The 19,385-nt window shown below is 33.3% G+C and overlaps 1 protein-coding gene across 1 annotated transcript in view; it reads right to left on the bottom strand.

Moving 5' to 3' along the window:
- LOC129943095 (ABC transporter G family member 20) overlaps positions 1 to 19,385 on the bottom strand; it is an 82,196-nt gene that overhangs the window by 8,618 nt on the left and 54,193 nt on the right. Inside the window, exons 3-5 of the mRNA XM_056052322.1 lie at positions 4,323 to 4,482; positions 3,925 to 4,187; positions 3,753 to 3,846 (exon numbers count right to left, since the gene is read on the bottom strand). Coding sequence (XP_055908297.1) covers positions 3,753 to 3,846; positions 3,925 to 4,187; positions 4,323 to 4,482 — 517 coding nt within the window. The remainder of the gene's footprint in view (positions 1 to 3,752; positions 3,847 to 3,924; positions 4,188 to 4,322; positions 4,483 to 19,385) is intronic.

The raw sequence follows: 19,385 nt of genomic DNA, 5'->3' as shown, positions 1-19,385 counted from the left end.
GTTTACATAATTGTGAAAATTGTGAAAAAATTTGAAGAGAATGGATTGGTAACAAATATTGTTAGGCATGTGCATTATCATTTCGCTTGTACCACTCAAAATATCGCTGCTGTAAGTGAAGGTCTTGCCGAAGACCCAAATGTGTCAATTCCTCGTCGTTCTCAGGAACTAGGAGTAGGATTGTTTTACTGCTCAATATGGCGTATTTGGCATTTGGATGTAGACCTACATCCATATAAAGTCCAGCTTACACAACAACTGAGCCAGCTGACCATTCAAAACGTGCGTCGTAGATACGTTAAATTGGGTACTTGAACAACAGTCGGTGTATGGCGATTTTTCGTACAACATTTTTTTCAGCGACGAAGCACATTTCTCATTTGGTAGGTATGTTAATAAACAAAATTGTCGTTTTAGGGTTTCTGAGAATACTCAAGTAATTAAAGTAAGGCTATGAAATCCAAAAAAAAATCATTGCTTGGTGCGCACTTTGGTCAATACGGAGCCTTATGGTTATATAATTGCTGGACGTATAATTTCTCGTCATGGCGATATCAACTGCCCACCAAGATCATGCAATTTGAAACCGCTGGACTTTTTCTTTTGGGGCTGCGCGAAAGACCGTATTTATGCCTTTAACTCTTGAGTACTTAAAACCAACATTCGTCGAGTTATGGCTCATGGCCCAATATGTGTCAAAAAGTGGTCGAAAATGACCCCAAAAAAATCGATGATTCGAACAATTCGCGTGGTGGTCATTTAAACGGTGTAGTGTTTCACACATAATATCAATGTTTAAACTTTATAAATTAGGCAATATTATGAGGATAAATAATTTTATATGTATTTTATTTACGTTTACTTTTGAAACAGCAAAATGTATAATGTAGTTTTATTGACGATTGTCATTGAAGTTTCATGATATTAAACTCATTTTTGATTAATTCGTTTACATTTGTTAAGAATACATCAAGGGTTCTCCGTATTTTATCAGTGGAACGTGAATAATTGTATTTCTTCATCTGTAGCTAGTTATATGAATAAGAAGAAAAGAATGAAGTAGAAAAATGTCAGTTGAAAGCGCAGTTTAAATATGCTCCACTTTCATGGAAACTTGAACTCATTTTAATCTTATTTTATATCAAAAAAATATCATTTTTTGATGCTCTTGACTTTTGTTTTAATTTAAGTTAACATCACCTAAGATTTAAATTAAAAAAAGAAAAACCTGCTACAGTTGTGTTTCAGCTTGAAATTCACTGTTCAAAAGTATACGATGTCAATGTCAAGTTTCGCTTCTTTCTAGCTCTAATTTAATTGAGCTAGCGTGCTACGTGAAATTGTGCATACCCATACTAGCATATGTATATGTATATTATGTGTTATTTAAGGATCTTAAAAAAAGGATGACCCCCGCCGCCATAACTATGACAAAAAACTCCCGAGTTTACGCTCTCTGATTCAATTTATTAGAGCGGAAAATGTCCCTTATTTCCTAGCAGACAAAACGAGGGCAGATGTATAACAAAGTCACGAATATTATAGTACTTAAAATAAGAAAAAAGAAATAACAGAAATGTAGAAATACTCCCTTCACCACAAGGAAGAAATTATGTCCGTCGGCGGCGGCTGTGGCTGCGGCTGCGGCGGCGGTAGTGGTGGTGGTGTAGGACAGCATTAAGTGTATGAATGTATGTATGATACAATCCCCCAATGGTGGTTATCTACACTCAGCGAAAAAAAAAATAATTTATTTTTTTTCATCCTCTGTCGAGTCGAGTCAGTATCTATATAAGATTGTACTCTGTACTCGGGGGCGAGAGCCTCGCGAATACCCACACGAGAATAGGAAAATTGCTTCCTTGTAGATTTTATAAGTGTATATCTCTTGCCGTAATGTAGCAAGCCATACAGCAGGAATTCAAAGCCTAAAGTAACTTCAACATGAGAGTTAAGAAGAAGAATCCGGGTTCTAAAAAAGAAGTCCTATACCACACTACCAGCAGCACGAACACTACCTTAGTACAGGAGACTTGGCGTTATGGCGATTTGTGCGCGAAGCATCTTGAAAGTAAAAAAATATATAGGTACCTATACATACAAAAAATGAACAAAATAAAGAAAACACCGAGTTATAGTGCAAGGATGAAATTTATTTGCACACCATTATATCGTGTATCGTATCATGAGTACTCTCTCAAGACATCCTTTTCTCGGCATAAGCACAAGTACAAGCGGATGAAAGTCCTTTTTCTCTTTGATATTCATTTCTAAAAGAAAATTTTAAATTAAGTGGAGGGTATTTAAATGGAAGGCGTTGTGGAGCAAAATTGTTGTTTAATGGAGCTGGAAAATTTATCTTGAAGTAACTACTATACTTTGCAGGTAATTCTGTGCATCTTGGGATTATTTGCCTCTAAACCGAAAAGCAAGCAACAAAAAAAAGGTTTCCACTCCTTATCTCCTTACTTTCATTTAGTCCTCATAAAAATGCGAAGCGGTTTTATTAAAGTAGGATACGAATTTGTCGAAAGGTTGAAGAACACCACATTATTTATTAAGATTAAGCCGAAAAACGGAATTGGGTAAAAGGATTGTCCTTGACCGAAGTTAAAGCTCTTAAGAGCTTTTTTCGTATTAAATTTATTTACATCTGTACTATTGTTGTATAATTTTAAGTGCACATATTTTAAATTAATATGGAGTATTGTTTAAAGTAATAATGGCCATTGTTTCATACATAAAAATATAAATCCACTTCAAAACAAGATAAATATTTGTATTTTTTTAATTTTCACTTATTGCTGAGAAACATTGGTTTTTATGCAATAAATTGATTTTTTAAATGCGAAAATATTAAGTTTAAAAAGTGCAGCAAAATTGTCACCAACCTATTGCTTAGGGCTTGGCATTGAGATAGTTAGCACCTCAATAATGTATTGTCTTAGTTGGTATAATGTTTAACAAAAATCGGTTAAATCGTTTAAGTCGAGAACGTCTGAGGTATTCATGTCTTTAAACTTCAAACAAACAAAAAAAAACTATAATTGAATTCTATTTAGAGCGACCTTTTGCTATTTGATGGCCTTAAAGCTAAGACCCAAAATCGTTTCAAATAAAATCAAAGGTATTTATGAAGTCTTAAAGCATTATTTAGACTCTCTTTCACACATATTTAGGCACCTGGTGCGGAAAGTACATTTCCAGCTCGAAAAAGTTTACTTTTAATACCTATTATAGAATATTTTCTAGAACCTTGTCGTCCATTGTCAACGTGGCTTTATTGGCAATAACTTCACCAACTCAACGGTCATTGAATCCCCCCATAATTCAACCTGTGATGATTTTTCAGGTTTATTCGTTGTAAGCAACTTAACTTCTCTCGATATTTACTTTTAACCGTCTTTTCTACGGCGCGTAAATAAATCTATATGGTTGGTTTTCCGGAGCACAAAACTCGTAAATCCTTCCTTTTCTGTCTTCCCTTAAGGACCAGGCCACAAACTCACACACACATAAATATGTATCCTTTAGGACAATGCTACTTTCGTATACAGTTCACAAAAGGCTAAGAATAGAATATCATCCTCCTACTAGTAGGTATATACCCCAACCCCCAACTGCCAACTAACCTTGTCAATTTTTTAAGGGTGAAAAGTGTTCACTGGCCATGTTTGAGGTGTGACATGCTTTGGGAGTTAATAGAGGTGCAAAAAAGTAAGAAAAAAGTTTTGTGTCACAGGTGTACTTACCACTTGTGCTTGGGCACACTCGTCGATGTAATGTGTCGTAATTATTACCGTTGTGTTTCCATTTTGGGTTATATCCACTAAATGATCCCAAATACTATAAATATAAATAAAAAAATGTAAAAGGTCAAAGTCAAAGTTGAAGTTGAATTAAATAATGGTTTCCATAAAGTACCTCTGCCGTAGTACAGGGTCAACTCCAACCGTTGGCTCATCCAATATCAGAAGTTCTGGTTCTTGAAGGAGAGCAGCTGCCAAACTCACACGTCTCTGTTGTCCCCCGCTTAGATTCTTAACAAATCTAGAAGGATTTGGTAGATTCAAAAGTTTTACTAGAAACTCTGTACGGTCGTCGATATCGCCACTAGCCATACCCGCAATAAGACCAAAGTAACGCATAGTTTCCCGCATATTAAATTCTCCATACAATGCAACTTCCTATAAGAGTTTACCATAAACGCACATTATTTTATATTTATATATGTACATAATATTTAGGGTTTAGTCTAATGCACAGAAATACGAAGAAGAAAAAACCAACTAAAATCGTTTACTTTAGAATTTAAAACTGACCTGGGGCATGTATCCAATTCTTGGACCGGGTACTCCGGAGCCACGTGATCCTGGTCGTCCTCCCAGAACCCATATTTCTCCAGAATTCAGTCTTCTTCTACCGACGATGCATGAGAGTAGAGTAGTTTTGCCACATCCCGATGCACCAAGGAGTCCATAACTGGAAAATTAAATGTTGAAACATATGAATACTTGAGGAAAGATTATAATTTTACTAAGTATACGAGTTTAACTACGGGGTGGTTTGGATTTAAATATTGTTTTGTTATTTTGTTTGTTGTATGAAAGTAAGTATTTTATTTCAATCTTATGTAAGCGGCATGAATTCCCCATTAATTTATGATTTTTGGTCGTCACATTCGCTACATAACAAGTGTACCGATTGAACATTTAATTTTTAATATGCTCCCTTTCAAGAATTTTCCGGAGATTTCATTTTCTGCAGAAAATTCCATTCCTAAGTTATATAGATATTTCCTCGAAATTAATTTTGACAGAGAAAAAACTACCATCATTTAAAAAAACAAAACTTTTTTTGAAAGGAGTTAAAAATGGTGTACCGTGTAATAAAAACAGTTTATTTAAAATTAATTAAATTAAGAATTTTCTAAAATTAGCTGTACAATGAAATCAAAATATACCGAGGAATTTTGCCTTTAATGGATAATTACATTTTTTTAATTGTATAATTTTACATTGATTCAGCAAATTCTTTTTTTTGGTTGCGAAAAAAGTCCAATATTTTTTTTCTTGCTTTTGGTTTAGTAGACTTTAAAAAATTTAAAAATTCTTAAATGTATGAAAGTAGAAAAATTGTAGAAATAAAATTCGAGCAATTAGATCCTTAAAGTAACTCTCTTCAATTAGTAAAACTTTAAAATTATTATTAGTTTAGGGTAAATTAGCTGTCGGGAAAAGAGTACGACACACCTATGCAAGTTTTTTGGGCTATTGTGGTATAATTTTGAGGCTTTCTTCTAAGCTCCCTACGAAACGTAATTGACTGATTATGTTAATATGATTGAGATCGCTTAGATTTTTAAAGGTTTATCCTTCTAGGTATATCTTGCGTTTTAAAGCTAGAGCATGGCACATGCTGCTGAGATTAAGAACTGTTTCCTCCTTTTCCTCATCCACAAAGCCCCTGCAAAAGTCATTTGTGAATACGCATAGTCGCGTGGCGTGCTTTCCCAGTGTCCAGTTTTGAAACCGATTATCGCGCTTAAAATATAAGCTCATATTATGCGATCTGCTTAGAGATAGCAAGCACCTTGAGCGCTCTAAATCAAGTGTAGCCCAGATGTGTCTTGTGACCTAACACGTGGTTACTGGTTATGTTTGTCCATCTGATGTTCGGCTTCTTTATAACGTCTTGCATTAGCAACATTTTAAACGTAGCAATTGGTGTGCCAGCATTCGCCAAACGTTGTAGAACGGGTGGTTTTGTTCCATTTCTGGCAAGTTCATCTGCCCTAAAATTGACTGGAATGTCACTATGGCCCGACAACCAGCAAAGTTGAATGTTAAACTGTATGGACTGTTATAAAGTTTGTAGAGACAGAGCTTCCGGGGATTTGATAGCGGCCTGACTATTTGAGAAAATACGGTTATTAGATGCTGTTATTAGCATTAATTAATTTTAGTCGTTCACGACTCCATCCAAACCCTTCATTAATTTTTAATCTATCTGTAAAAGAGTGGATTAACTTGTCTTCAAGAAATGCCCTTTTCTTGCATAAAGTTGTGGAAGATATAGAAATCGGAAAATTTATGTCGAATTGTAGTTGAGGGATGGTTTAGTCTGTGTGTTGATTCTTAAATCTTAAAAATTATGAAGTGGCCTATGTTGTTTTAGCCCACTGCTAAATATATCAAGAGGTTTTAGGTAGATCCGCCTTTAAACAGACAAGCTAAACGTTGAACTTTATTTAGTGTGTCGCTTTTTCAAAAGCAATCCACCATACTTTTACGAATCGCGAAAATAAACTATTATCAAATACGCTCGTATTAGAAAAATTCATAAAAGTTTCTGATAACGATAGAATTCGTGGTAGGCCTGATTTCTTCTTAAAGTTATTAACAAATATTTAACAGAAAAATTGTTTGCAATACCAATAAATACCATGGAAATTTAAGCAATCATTCACGACTCAAGTTTCTTGTATAGAACTTTTTAGTTACTTTTATCTGCTTTGAAAACACCAATGTCGTACTCAATCGAATCATTACAGTGTAACAACTTGTGATACAATTTAAACATCTACATTGAATATATGTATGGATAAAGATATACTTATTAGTAAATTCCAAAAATTAAACAAAGCCTTATCCAAAAATAAAACATTTTAAACGTAGATAAAAGAAGTAAAAATGATCGTAATAAGTAATAGAATATAACGACTGTTTGCCTCTGGCGTCAAGTCTTAAAATAATGATGAAAGAATAAACATGAAAGAAACAAATCTAAATAAATTAATTTTATTTGCTTATAATAATTGTATTTCGACACACCCTATGGTTAAATAAAACAAAAAAGAATAACACAGCTTTGCAGGGAGGAGTGTTTAAATTGTGTCCTTACGATTCAGTAAGCATTCGCATCAGTGATGGTTTGAGTTTGTAGTTTAGCTAGAAGCCAATCCCTTCCGATGATGATAGAAGGATGGTTTCTTGTCTATATTCGTACCTAATGTATAAACATATAATGAAGTATACGTATTATCAACAAAAAGAAATCGTGAAGCTTGATTTTTTGCTCAGGGCTCAAAAAGGATAAACATTTTTCTAAACAAATACAAAACAACAGATAACAACAAAATATTTACATGTGCAGTGAAAATACATAAATTGATTGAAGTCACTTGTTTCATTAAAGTTAAGAAAAAAATATTTCACAAAAATCAAAATGAATTTATTTTTTTAATAAAAGGATATTTTTATAATTAATTTGTAAATATGCTTCTTTCGTATAATGTATGTAATTGCGCATCGGGTGTAGGAGGTGGGAGGTGAGATTTTAACACCACAATCACACATCCATATATACACCTTATATATAGGTTGTTTACATATTTTTCTAAAGGCGAAATCATGCAGAATAAGTTGAGTCCCATGAAATTAAGTCTGAACTCCTGCGAGAGGTGAATGGTATAAGCTGCTTGGGTCTTTTATATTCAGTCCTCGGTTTATGAATGCCATAAAATGGTTTACTGTACCAAAACTAATGTGATAAGGGGAAAGCTTTAAAATCAAAAGGTACAAAGTAAACATTATGTTTTGTGCTGAGCCGTAAAGTTATATACATTTATATTGGAACTTATTTAAGACTTGATGATAAGTTAAAAAAAGGTTTGCTTAATACTTTCTTTTGTCTGGGCTATGATATATTGTGTTTATAGTTTTGGTATTGTGGTATTAAGTACCTTAGTTTTTGCCCAAGAAAATATATGAATATATTATAAGATATATGTATATACTTTTCAAAAGGACGGTGAGGCGCGCGTATGGGTAAGTAAAATGGGGACCTTTGATTTAACAATGTGTACACACTATATATTACCCTTAAAATATTCATACATACGAGTAGATTTATTTTTCTATTTGCTGGGAAATTGTTAGATTGTTGAGTACTTTGAATTTTGAATTTTATTTTAATATGAAAAGCATTTAAACTTCTTCAAGGGTTCTACAAAGCTTGAAATGTATATTTAACCATTGAATAATTATAAGTTGACCAATTACAATTTTACTTCTGAGTTAAAATCAACTTATCATATTTATATTTACTTTAAAAGTTTAAAAGCAGATAAAATGCAACCAGTGTGATGATGCCTTCAGAAAATTCGCAAAACAAAACTGAATTCTGTGAAAAAGTCTTTAATTGTTGACATATTAAATGAGGCGAAGTGAACATGTAACGTTTGTCGGAATCATCAGCATCAGCAGAGCAGCAGCAGTTCTGTCCAGTGTTCATACTCTGTCCTGATGCACTGCCTTTTTCATGACGATATATGATGAAGAGATGACCACAAACGGTGCCACTTTATTTTTCATTTTCATTCGAATTGATTTAATTTTATATATGGTATATATATATGCACTTCAGTATACCTATGTGTGCGTGCAGAATTGGATAAATAAAATGTAAATATAAAAGTTCTGCGTGCTCTGTAATTTTTAAATGAAAATTAATTAACGTTTAAATTAACGTTGCAATTCATATGTTGAATTGAGAAATTACTAATTGAAAATTGGATTAAGTCAAAAAATAAAATTAAAATTGTTAAAACAAAACCGAACGCGCACCGCATAAGTGCGGACAATTAAACCCGTTTAGTAATTTTTCCAACAAAAAAAAACTTTAAACATTAAAATATAACCCCAACATTTTAAAAATAATGAAATACTAATAACAATTTTTAAACCTAGAAAACCCATATTTTATTTTAAAATTTTTGAATCAACTCACTTAAGAGTACAAGCAGTTCACATTTGGCAAATATCATTGCGGAGCTTAAGTTGTTTATTTTAATATTTGAATTGATCTCCCAGAACATGAAACTGCCAGATAAGATAATTTTGCTATTTTTAAACGACTTGATTCTTTCTTTGCTTATTATACTAGAAGAAGTATGTTTAGCTTTAAGTAAACTTGGAGATGAAAAAGCTCCTGGAGTTGATAGGAGTTGAGTTTCTTAACTATGGAAATGTTGAACTCATTCAAAAACTTACTCTGATGTACAAAAATAAAATACAAGAAAGCGAAATTTCTGATACAAAAAACTACCGTGAAATACCTGTTTAAATACCTTTCATAACATTTTTGTGACAATCGTAACCAAACGACTGTTTGGATGAATCAAAATCAATTACTAAAATAAATGCGGGGTTTTGTAGTGGTTACTCAAATGACAGGCATTGCAGGTACTCTTTTGGAGCAGCAAAAGAAACCTTATGTCCTTTTTGCCAATTTCAAGGCTGCACCAATAGAAACGACTTGTTTCACAAGCTCTACATCAAATGATTGTCATAAAGTATAAAAGGCTTTTAGAAAACTTGTATGATGGGAATAAGTTGACGGTGTGAAATGGTGATGAAATACATGACTGGTTTGAAACAACAATGGGTGTTAAACAGGGACGCCATGTGGGTCCTTATTGTTTTCTTTGTTTATTGATGATTTCCTTGTTTTTAACTTTCAAGCCTGCTATGGAAAGGAATTCAAAGATTCTTAGTATTATATATTTCTTCGCTAAAACTGACGAAAAATGAAGACTCGAATGTATTGCACAGGCAACTTCTTCCGTACGGGAAATTCGGTAAGAGAAATTAAGAACGATGATATCTGCGGTAGTACCCGTGGCATGATGGTTAGTGCGTTGGACTGTCATGCAAGGGGTCTTGGGTTCAATCCCTGCCTGTGCCACCTTAATTTTAAAAAAAATTAATTTTCACGGGTACTGCCTCTTGCGAGGAATTGACAAATCCTTCAAGAGTAATTCTTGTCATGAAAAAGTGCTTTCTTAAACTCTCGGCCAAAAATTGTAGGTCCCTTCCATTCCTGACAACAGTACTCGCACACAGGAATGGTTGAGAGTTGTAAGTCACTAGGCCCTGGTTCACAACAGACTGTTGCGCCACCCCATTTGATTTGATTTGATATCTGCGGTTTTCAAAATGAGAGGTGAACTAGCATGTATGAACTTAATGCCGCATCATGAGGATCTGTCGATTATCGCTGAGATAAGTTAAAAAATATTTCATAGGAAAAGGTATTTTATTTTCAAAAAGTAGAGTTAAGAAGAACATTTAGCGATAATGGGATCCACTATGATGGTGTAATAGTGCTTCTTATGCCATTATTATAAAAACTCTTACGGCTTACAGAATCCAAATACATAATGAAATCTTTTGGAAACAGTTTTTAAACACACTATTCGTTGGGTAATTAATATTTTTGTTTGCTTTTTTATAGTTTATAACCTTGTTTAACGATTGTCAATTGGGCAGACGACAATGCCATGCTTAGTTAACCTTATGAAAAATTTTAATTATCAATTATGAAAGAAAAATCAATTCAACTTGAAATAGCAAAGTTAAAATCAACGATTGTCTTTGCTTTATCCTTTAATTATTTTCTGATTCCACTTAACTGAGTTTTTTACTATTGAATTTAACAAGTCTATTTTCAAGATGAGGGCATGATTTCTATACGCATACAACTATGTTTACAGATGTATGCTTTTGAAATTAATTTTTAAATGTTAATTCAATTACTATCTTGGAAAAGCTGAATTCTTAATAATAGCTTTTTGGATCGTTTTATTTCATTTCAAAACTGAAGTAAAATTAAAAGCATATCAAAATTTCATATTTAACTATCTGAAACATAGAACAACATTTTTTGTTTGTTTAATACCAACATTTGTGTATAAGTAATCTTGCAAGGAATTGAAAAATTCTCCAAGAGTTATGCTTGTCATGAAAAGAGCTTTCTCAAATTAGCCTTACAGATTCGCTACAAATCTTTTGGTTTCCTCGATCCCTGACATAAGTCGCTAATAGAGAGGGTGCGTCAGGCACCATTCCACTAGGCCCTATTTCTCAACTAACTGTGTGTTCACCTTATTTATTTTTGCACAATTTTATTACTATCCTTAAAATTTATTCAACCAACTTTGTTCCATATTTTAAGGCAGTGCCTTTTAAATTGAAAAATCTTTAGTTTCTTTGACATCAATTAAAATTGAAGCTCTGCCAAGGCTTAAAGATGCGGGAAAATAATGCCCTTACGCAACCTTTAAAAATACACCCCATTTGACTGTCACTCATCAATATTTTCCAAGTTCTATATGTGATTCAGAAACTTGACAATAGAATATTGGATATAGGTTGTGTTCAATATACGTAATGCAAAAGCATTTTCATATTCAAAAACAAAAAAGAAGAAAAATATACTTTGTGGCATCTGTTAGTGTATACGATATGGTATGCATTGTTTCTAACTCTCTATAAGATTTAATGGTTTTTTGTTGAAGGAGGGTGCTGGCAGGGGGTATGTTGTATATTCAATGCCAATGGCAACTGACCTCGCTCAAGTTTTTAATCTCATAGTGATGATTTTTCCTATAGCGTTTTTTGTGTGTGTTCATAAAGCTTCAGAACTACGTGAGTAGATTTTATTATTGTTACGAAAACAATGTGTTTAGGATTCGTCATCATTATCATCATCATCATCTTATACGAACGAACACAAGTAATTATGATAGTTCGTTGTGAAGATTTTCAAGATTCTTGAACATGCTGTCTTGCATTGAAGAAAAAAAAAAGGAAATTAGTAGCGATTGATATTAATGCTGATGGTGTTGTATATATGTATAAGAAAAGTGCTTAAGGGATTTTTGTAATTGGTTTTTATAAGCTCATGATTACATTCATGTATGTAAATGTGTTTTGCCTTAAGAGCCATATGAAATAAGCATGATGTGGGTGCAGGACGATAAAACTTGTATCCTTGTATGTTTTTCGATTTGTTCTTGGATATCCTCAAAAACAAAAATTAATATGTATGCATACGAATGATAATAATTTATCTCAATCTCAATTTTAAACGGATAAAAATCAATTTTCACTACAACCTGTTTATACTGAAAATAAACTCATCTTTAAGAGTTCTATCCAACTTTGAAGCGAATGATACATAAATAAGAGATATATATTATTTTTAAAAGGGGTTGTTATAAAATAGAAAATTGTTTCTTATTCATTATTTAATTAACATCCCAAGGATGCCAATAATAATTATAGATACTTGTTCTTAAAATTCACAACGAACCAACGACGAACGAAGGAATTTGCTGCCAAAAAGTTTAACTTGCAACTTTTCAAATAAAATATTTTTCCGGTCAAACATCAAAGCAAATCGTTTTAAAAATCTAATTACGAAAGTAATTTCTAAGTTTTGGCTCTGGCTGGCTTGTGAACCGAACTGTTTCTTTGCTTCCACATCGACTATATCTACCTATACCTTCTACTTATCAAGGGCTTGTTAGGCTTCTGGCAAGGCAGCTGCTAATCACCACCCTACATACATATAGTGATCAAAGAACAACCTCCAAAAGGCAGTTCTAGAAACAAAACAATTACAAGCACTATACTCTATACCAACATCATCCTACACAGTGCTTCGGCATCAACATCAGCTATCGAGCGTTAGAACCGCAGGACCTGCCATCATCCATGAACTAGCGCCATCTTCTGAAGATAAAAACTGATGACTACATTTTGCGCGTATATAAGCCTGAAGGACTTTTAACTATGGATTTTTTTTACTTGATTCAACGGAAAGAAGTGAACACAAATTGATAAAAGGAGAGAAAAACATCAGGACTCAACTTTTCCAGCACTTCTCAGTTCAGTTCTCTATTTTTTTCTTTCTTTTCATATTCATTCTATTGGAAAGTTTCAAGGAAATAAGTTTTAGCCACGATATAGACGCATTCTATTACGAAATAAACTCTTTTAACTCCCTGTGTGTGTGTGTGGTTTGTTCACACGAACCGCTTTTACCACACAAGTTTCAATGGAGCATACAATTTCCGGTTTATAGAAGTTGTGTATTGGCACAATACTTTGGAATTTAATGCGTTATCCTTTTTTTCTTGTTCTTTTTTGTGAATATTGTCAAAAGTTGAAATTCTAAAAGTGTCCTTTATTTTCCATGGTCAGACAAGAAGTGTTCATTTGCAGAAGAAAAAAATGTGTGATGTGATTTAGAATTATTTGAAATGTGAAAAAAGAGATAGCTATGTATTATTGTAGCATAAATATTGGGATGAATAAAACCCCACACATCTTTAAATGCTTCAAATAGGTAACACACATAGTTAAGTGTTTAATATTTTTATGAATGTATTTTGAAGGCTACATATTAAATAAAAATGTGTATCTGTGTGTATTGAAATATAATTCAGTTTTATACTAATCACAGGTACAGTTGTTGAATGAAAAGAAAGAAAAATGGAAAACTTTTAAAAAAGTATCCTTGAAATCGTTTCTATATTAAACCCACCATTTCCAACTAAAATAATTCTCAAAGTAGTTTTCAAAGGGCTTAAAATATTTCAAAAGGCACAGTGTCAGAAACCCTCTATTTAAGAGCAAATTATTCATTCTTGAACAATGGTTTTTTTTCAGAAAGAGTGTCAACCCTTTGACAAGGATTCTTTTCCTGCGAAGCATATTGTAAAAAATTATAATGAAAACAAAATAAAATAAATTAATTTAATTTGAAATCCTTTAACTGTACTTTCGCACAAAGTGTTTTATGTTATTCTAATTAAATACTCAAAATCGTTCATTTCTACAGCCATGGCCAAAATAATTGTAACATTTCATACTTTTCAGTTTAACTTGTTTTCATTTAATTTAAGAAACAGCTGTAATATTTTGTCAAACTATTCAACTGAGAATATACTTTTTTCGTTTATAACAGTCTTATTTGTTTGAAAATGTCAAATATATGAAGTCATTTAAAGACATATTCTCAAGTGAGAGCAGTCAGTTTCCGACTTAGCTGTGAATTCGATGCATTTAACGGATCTACTTTCACGGATTAGATGTGAATGTGTAATTAAATTTTTATTTTCTTGACTATGGTCTCATTAAGGATGTTTTAAAATAAACTGAGCAATATACATTTGTTTTTTGAATGCAACTACCTTATTCGACAAAAAATTATTTGCAAAAACATATGTAACACAACGGAAGGCATGAAACATTGCTACGATGTTCCAGCGATATAAATCTTTCAGATTTAGTTCTATCGCCTATCATTTTTGAAGCCCTTTCTACGAGTATCTAAGAGATTTAAACTTTTTTTTGGGAACTTGTTTAAGTTGAGTTAAATTCAACTCTCGGACGAATGAAAACTTTTTAAATTACAGTCAGATCAGTAAGTTGGTTCACTATTTGGTTAGACACCATTACATCACCGATGAACGTATTGCTACGAAGCCATACTTTTCTGGATAAATGGATTTTTTTTTTAGATTTGTTGAATTACACGAGTGCTTAAAACATAATTACCTAAAATTAAGTTTTGTTTCTACTATTTTGGGTATAGCTGTACAAATTAACCCTATATTTCACAATTTTGATTCACCACAAGCCATATAATTTTATGAATAATATTTTATATGACACTGACAAGCACAAAATTCATTTAGTAAATCTACAAAAAAAAATATGTTTTATAGTTTTCCACGTATGTAGCTGAATGTGCAGCATTCTATATTAGATACAAATTATTTTAACTTTGTAAGTTTATCAAACGATCAAAAAACACATTTCATTTGAACTAATTGGAAATTTGCACCCTATAGAAAATACCACACAAATACTACCATATTAGAGGGTCCTGTGTATTATAATATGTATTCTGAATCTGCTTGTGCTTTTTACCCAAACTAAGGGAGAGATACGATTTTCATTCGTGTCACTTCACTTTGATTTTCAAAATCCTAACCCCGTCGCGTATAAACATTATACACACATATAAATATCTCCATACACACACCGACACCAATTAAAATTCATTCTCTAATAACTCGAAATAATTATATTTGCATATATAAAAACAATATAAATATGTAGGTTTGATATGTATGTTAAATAAGCTAGCCCACTTAATTTAATTGCATTTAATTTCATAATAACTTATTATTATAATGATATGAGTGCGTTATAAACCTTTTTGTCGCGCCTTTGGCGTTTCAGCAAAAATGCACATCGTGACATTATAAGTGTCTCTCTTAATATAGGTTCTATACCCAGAACGTCATGAATTCTGTGCGTTTTGTCTTCAATTTGTTCAGAAATGAGGCACTAACAAAATAAAGCTAAAGCTAATTCGTATGAAGAACTGATGATGACGACATCCCTTCCGACTAAACCATCAGAATCTGGAAAAGTTGAAAGTTGCAACTTTTACATCAAACTTATCCCCTTTTCCATAATTCACATCTGACACAGAGGTGTACGTGTTTGAACTACTACTATACACGACCTATACCTACTGCAGGTCGTAAATCCCACATGTATGTACATTGTACAGAGGAGTGTATATGTACATTTTACATACCTACACATATACCTACGTGTATTCTGTGCAGTACAGAGTAACTACTATTTTCATATCAAATTGTTGACTTAACAATTTTGCATTCTTACTTTGAAAATTAAGTTGTTTGCAGGCTTTTGTTGTCTCTTTTCGTCACATTTTGATGTTATTATACTTTTGTTGAATTTGTAAGGAGATGAGATGTGATGTCTCAAGCGCTCAGGTCTAAACCCATATGATTGTGCCCACTTGTACTCTGTAAAGCTGCTCAAGAGTTGGCTGGAGTAGGCAGAATTGTGACATGTTGGAGTGCAAGTTGATGTGTAAACCTACCTACAAGTCATGGTGATGGTATATTATACCTTCACGAACAGTTAAAGTATCGTATCTGTAACTCTTTGCAACAATCCTCATAAAGGCTACACTTTTTGTTTTCTTTTAAAATTCAAGACTTTCAAATGTTTCTTTAACGAGTCTCAATATTTTCTAAACTTTTACCTACGAATTTGGAAAAAAATGCAGATATGTGGTTTGTACTGTGTGATAGAACTTCTTTACTTTAAATTTCTTTCAAATAGATAATTCAAGATGCGGTTAGCAACATTTCTCAAAAATTGTGTTGTTCAAGTTAAGGAGCAAGAACATAATCTTGTTGAAGAAGTTTATTGTTTTGACAATATTAAGTTCAGTTTTTGGAGTTCTTAATGGTTCCACGTGTTTTTTGTTTTTTGGTACACTAAAACAAATGTGAATTACATTGTACCTGTAAGTTGCCTTTAGCTACCCATGACAACTTAAAGCTGTGAACTCATACACACATGTGTAGGTACATATATTAAAACCAACCACGTTTGTCACATTGGATGCTTTTTCAGACCGACAAACTTAAACAAAAACGGTCCATGTCTCGGATTCATTACTCTTTGCATTTTATCTTAACTATAAATTCGTGTTGTTTTCTTGTGAGACATATCTTATCCCCCCTATACCTAACCTACCTACTGTACGAGTTGAAGCCATTAAACATAAATTCTTACCATAACATGGGTAGGTACATAAACCTTTACGAATATCGCTATTTACACCGCGGTGTAGTTTAAGCCCTTCTGAATCATATGTGTGATCCTTCATCTGAAAATTTGTGCTTGGGAAATTTTGAATTAACATACACATGCGGCAAAAAGAACTCAAAATGAATGGCTTGCATGTTTGCTGAGTGTAAACAAAAGTTACTCATAATTATTAAACCAGCTTCAATGACTATGTATATATGTATGTGTGTGTGTTTCTGTATATGTGTATGTATATTACCTTCAGAAACTATTCTTCTATTTTAGCAGCATAGTTGAAGTACACACTTACACCTGCCACCTACCATAAAGGTGGCAAGCAACATTAAGAGACTAACTTCTGAGAGTTGTTAAAACTGCCTTTCGCCCGCACCTCTAACACAATAACCTTTTCTATAGAGTTTGTGTGTTTTTGTTTTGACAACAATTCGTTGCTGTTTTTTCGCTTTTGTTTAAGTTTTGCAAATAAAGCGAAACAAAACAAAAATTCCTTCCTTTTAAGTTACCACTCAACCGGAACATAGTCGCAGATTAACCCGGCGTCCTGCATACCTTTAGGGGAAAGCAGGTATGTAGCTCGACGTACTACGAGTATTACGTAGGTATAGGAAGCTATGGTATTTGGTATTCTGGGTGCAGAGATTTTAAGATATTTTTGCAAAGCCAATTTTATTAGTCAAGGTACGAAAATAATTACGCTGCTATACCAAGTAGGTAGATTCTGTTGGGGACTTTTGTTAAATGGGTCCCATGGCCTAAGCTTTATATAAATACACATAAAATGACAATGAGAGGGATTTCTTCAGTTTCTTAAAGGAATATCTAATAATAACATGGAATTTAGAATCCATTCCAAGCAAATAGACTGCACCATTCCCCAGCTACAATTCGATAGAAATTTCCAGGCTTCCAGGAGGATATGGCATTCCTAGAAGACGGATCAATACACTTTAATACAGATGGATCAAAGATAAATGAAGGGGTTTGTGGAAACGGGAACTCTAAACGACTGAAATTAAGTCTCTCCATCCGCCTTCCATATAATTGTAGCATGTTCCTGTTGGAACTTTTGGTGATTAAAGGAATCTTTTCCTGGCTTAAGGTAAACCTGATATCAACATTCGTATTTAATCAAATGTTCAGGAAGCTATCAAATCTCTTGACACTGTCTCTACAACAGTTTGACATTCACTTTTACTGGCGCTGGGCCAGAGAGACATTCCAAGAAATTTTATATGAGATTAAAGCATCAGAATTCGCACGGTACAGTAGATTCTACCTTGCTTGGCTAATGCAATACGCTATGAAGAAGGCAAACCTCAAATGGAATAACATCAACACGTGTCAGGTCACGAAAAAGCACCTGCCCTGCACTTGATCTAAAGTGTTCAAGGTGCATACTATCTCTAAGCAGATCACATATAAGCTCGATAATCGGTGTATTAGGAAAGTTACGCTTAAAGGAGTGTTCTCCAATGACTTTTTCGGAAACTATATGGATGAGGAAAAGGAGAAAACACTACTTCACATCCCGTGTAATCTAACTGAAAAACACAAGATCTATCTAAGAGAATTCTTCTACAAGGATCTTGACGATCTCAATCATGTTTATGAATCAGTCTTTCACGTTTCGTAAGGGATTCAATCTGGTTTTATTGTGCTCAGAAGAAAGCCTCGAGATTCATGTAATATAACAATGGACCCGGATACGCATTTTAAACTAACCTAACCTAAAGGAATGGAGAAAAATTACGTTTAAGATTATTTAAAAGATTGTCTTTAAGTCACGAGCTTTGTTCTTAGAATTTTACATCCCCTATCATTTTACTAAAAAACGCAATTCCGAAATGATGTGAAGAAAAAAGCAACTACCCTTAAGCTGTTACACCCGTCACTAATTTGTTGCCACTTTTTTTTAAAAGAACAAAAAGAAAATTAGAATGCCAACAATTTTTCTTCTTTCGCCCACCGACCGCCATCATAAAACGTTGTACCTTCGTTCGATGATTAATGAAACGCGGTATGCAGTAATTCTAGAAAAATATATAAATATATACTAAATATTCAACAACTGGTGAAATTCTCTTGCATTGTACATAGCAGAGCACAGCGAGTCTTTTTGTCTTCACGATGGACGTAGACCGGAAACTATGCCAAGGGTAGTAAAAAGCCAAGTTATTAGGTTATACATCATGCTATGGTCAGAAGCAGGTTTTTCGCTACGATTTTTCGCTTACTGTATATACTCTATAGTATACGGCAGTACAAGAAATAGGGGTGTCCGTAATATTATTTTCTGCCTCGAAACAATGGCATGTTTTCTACTTTGTAGAGGGTAAGGCGCAAGCCGGTAAGGGTTATTCTGTGGCACACCCCAAATAAAACAAGAAAACCGAATAAAAAAGAATACGAAGCTTTTTTTGTTTGGATTTGCGCGAACATTCATTTTAGTGTTAATTATTATATTCTACATAGAAAAAGTGATGAACAGAACAACAAAAAAGAAACAAAAAAGAACAGCAACGAAGAGTTATGAACAGATGCCGCAAGTGCGCGCGAGGTGGTGTTTTTTGTGGTGGTTAATGTAGCGCAATCCTTTGTTGGTTTTGAAAAAGGATATCCGGACGGACTTAACGCGGTACTATGCCATTAAAATGAATTTTAATACAAAACAGTATGTACATACCTTACCTACCACCTATAGGTGCCTACTGCCTTATGCCTACTACCTACTGCCTATTCTCCCCCCTTGCACCCCATTAGCTGAAGCAACAAAGTGCTCTGTTGTTGTGTAATGCACCTGTGTGATGAAACTTTTGTAAATTTGGTTTATTTATTTTGGTTTTATTTCCGGGACACCAACATCCAACAACC

Source organism: Eupeodes corollae, chromosome 1, assembly GCF_945859685.1.
Source record: "Eupeodes corollae chromosome 1, idEupCoro1.1, whole genome shotgun sequence".
Taxonomy (NCBI): Eukaryota; Metazoa; Arthropoda; class Insecta; order Diptera; family Syrphidae; genus Eupeodes; species Eupeodes corollae.
The sequence above is the reverse complement of the archived record's forward strand: the minus strand, read 5'-3'. Positions and strand labels throughout refer to the sequence as shown.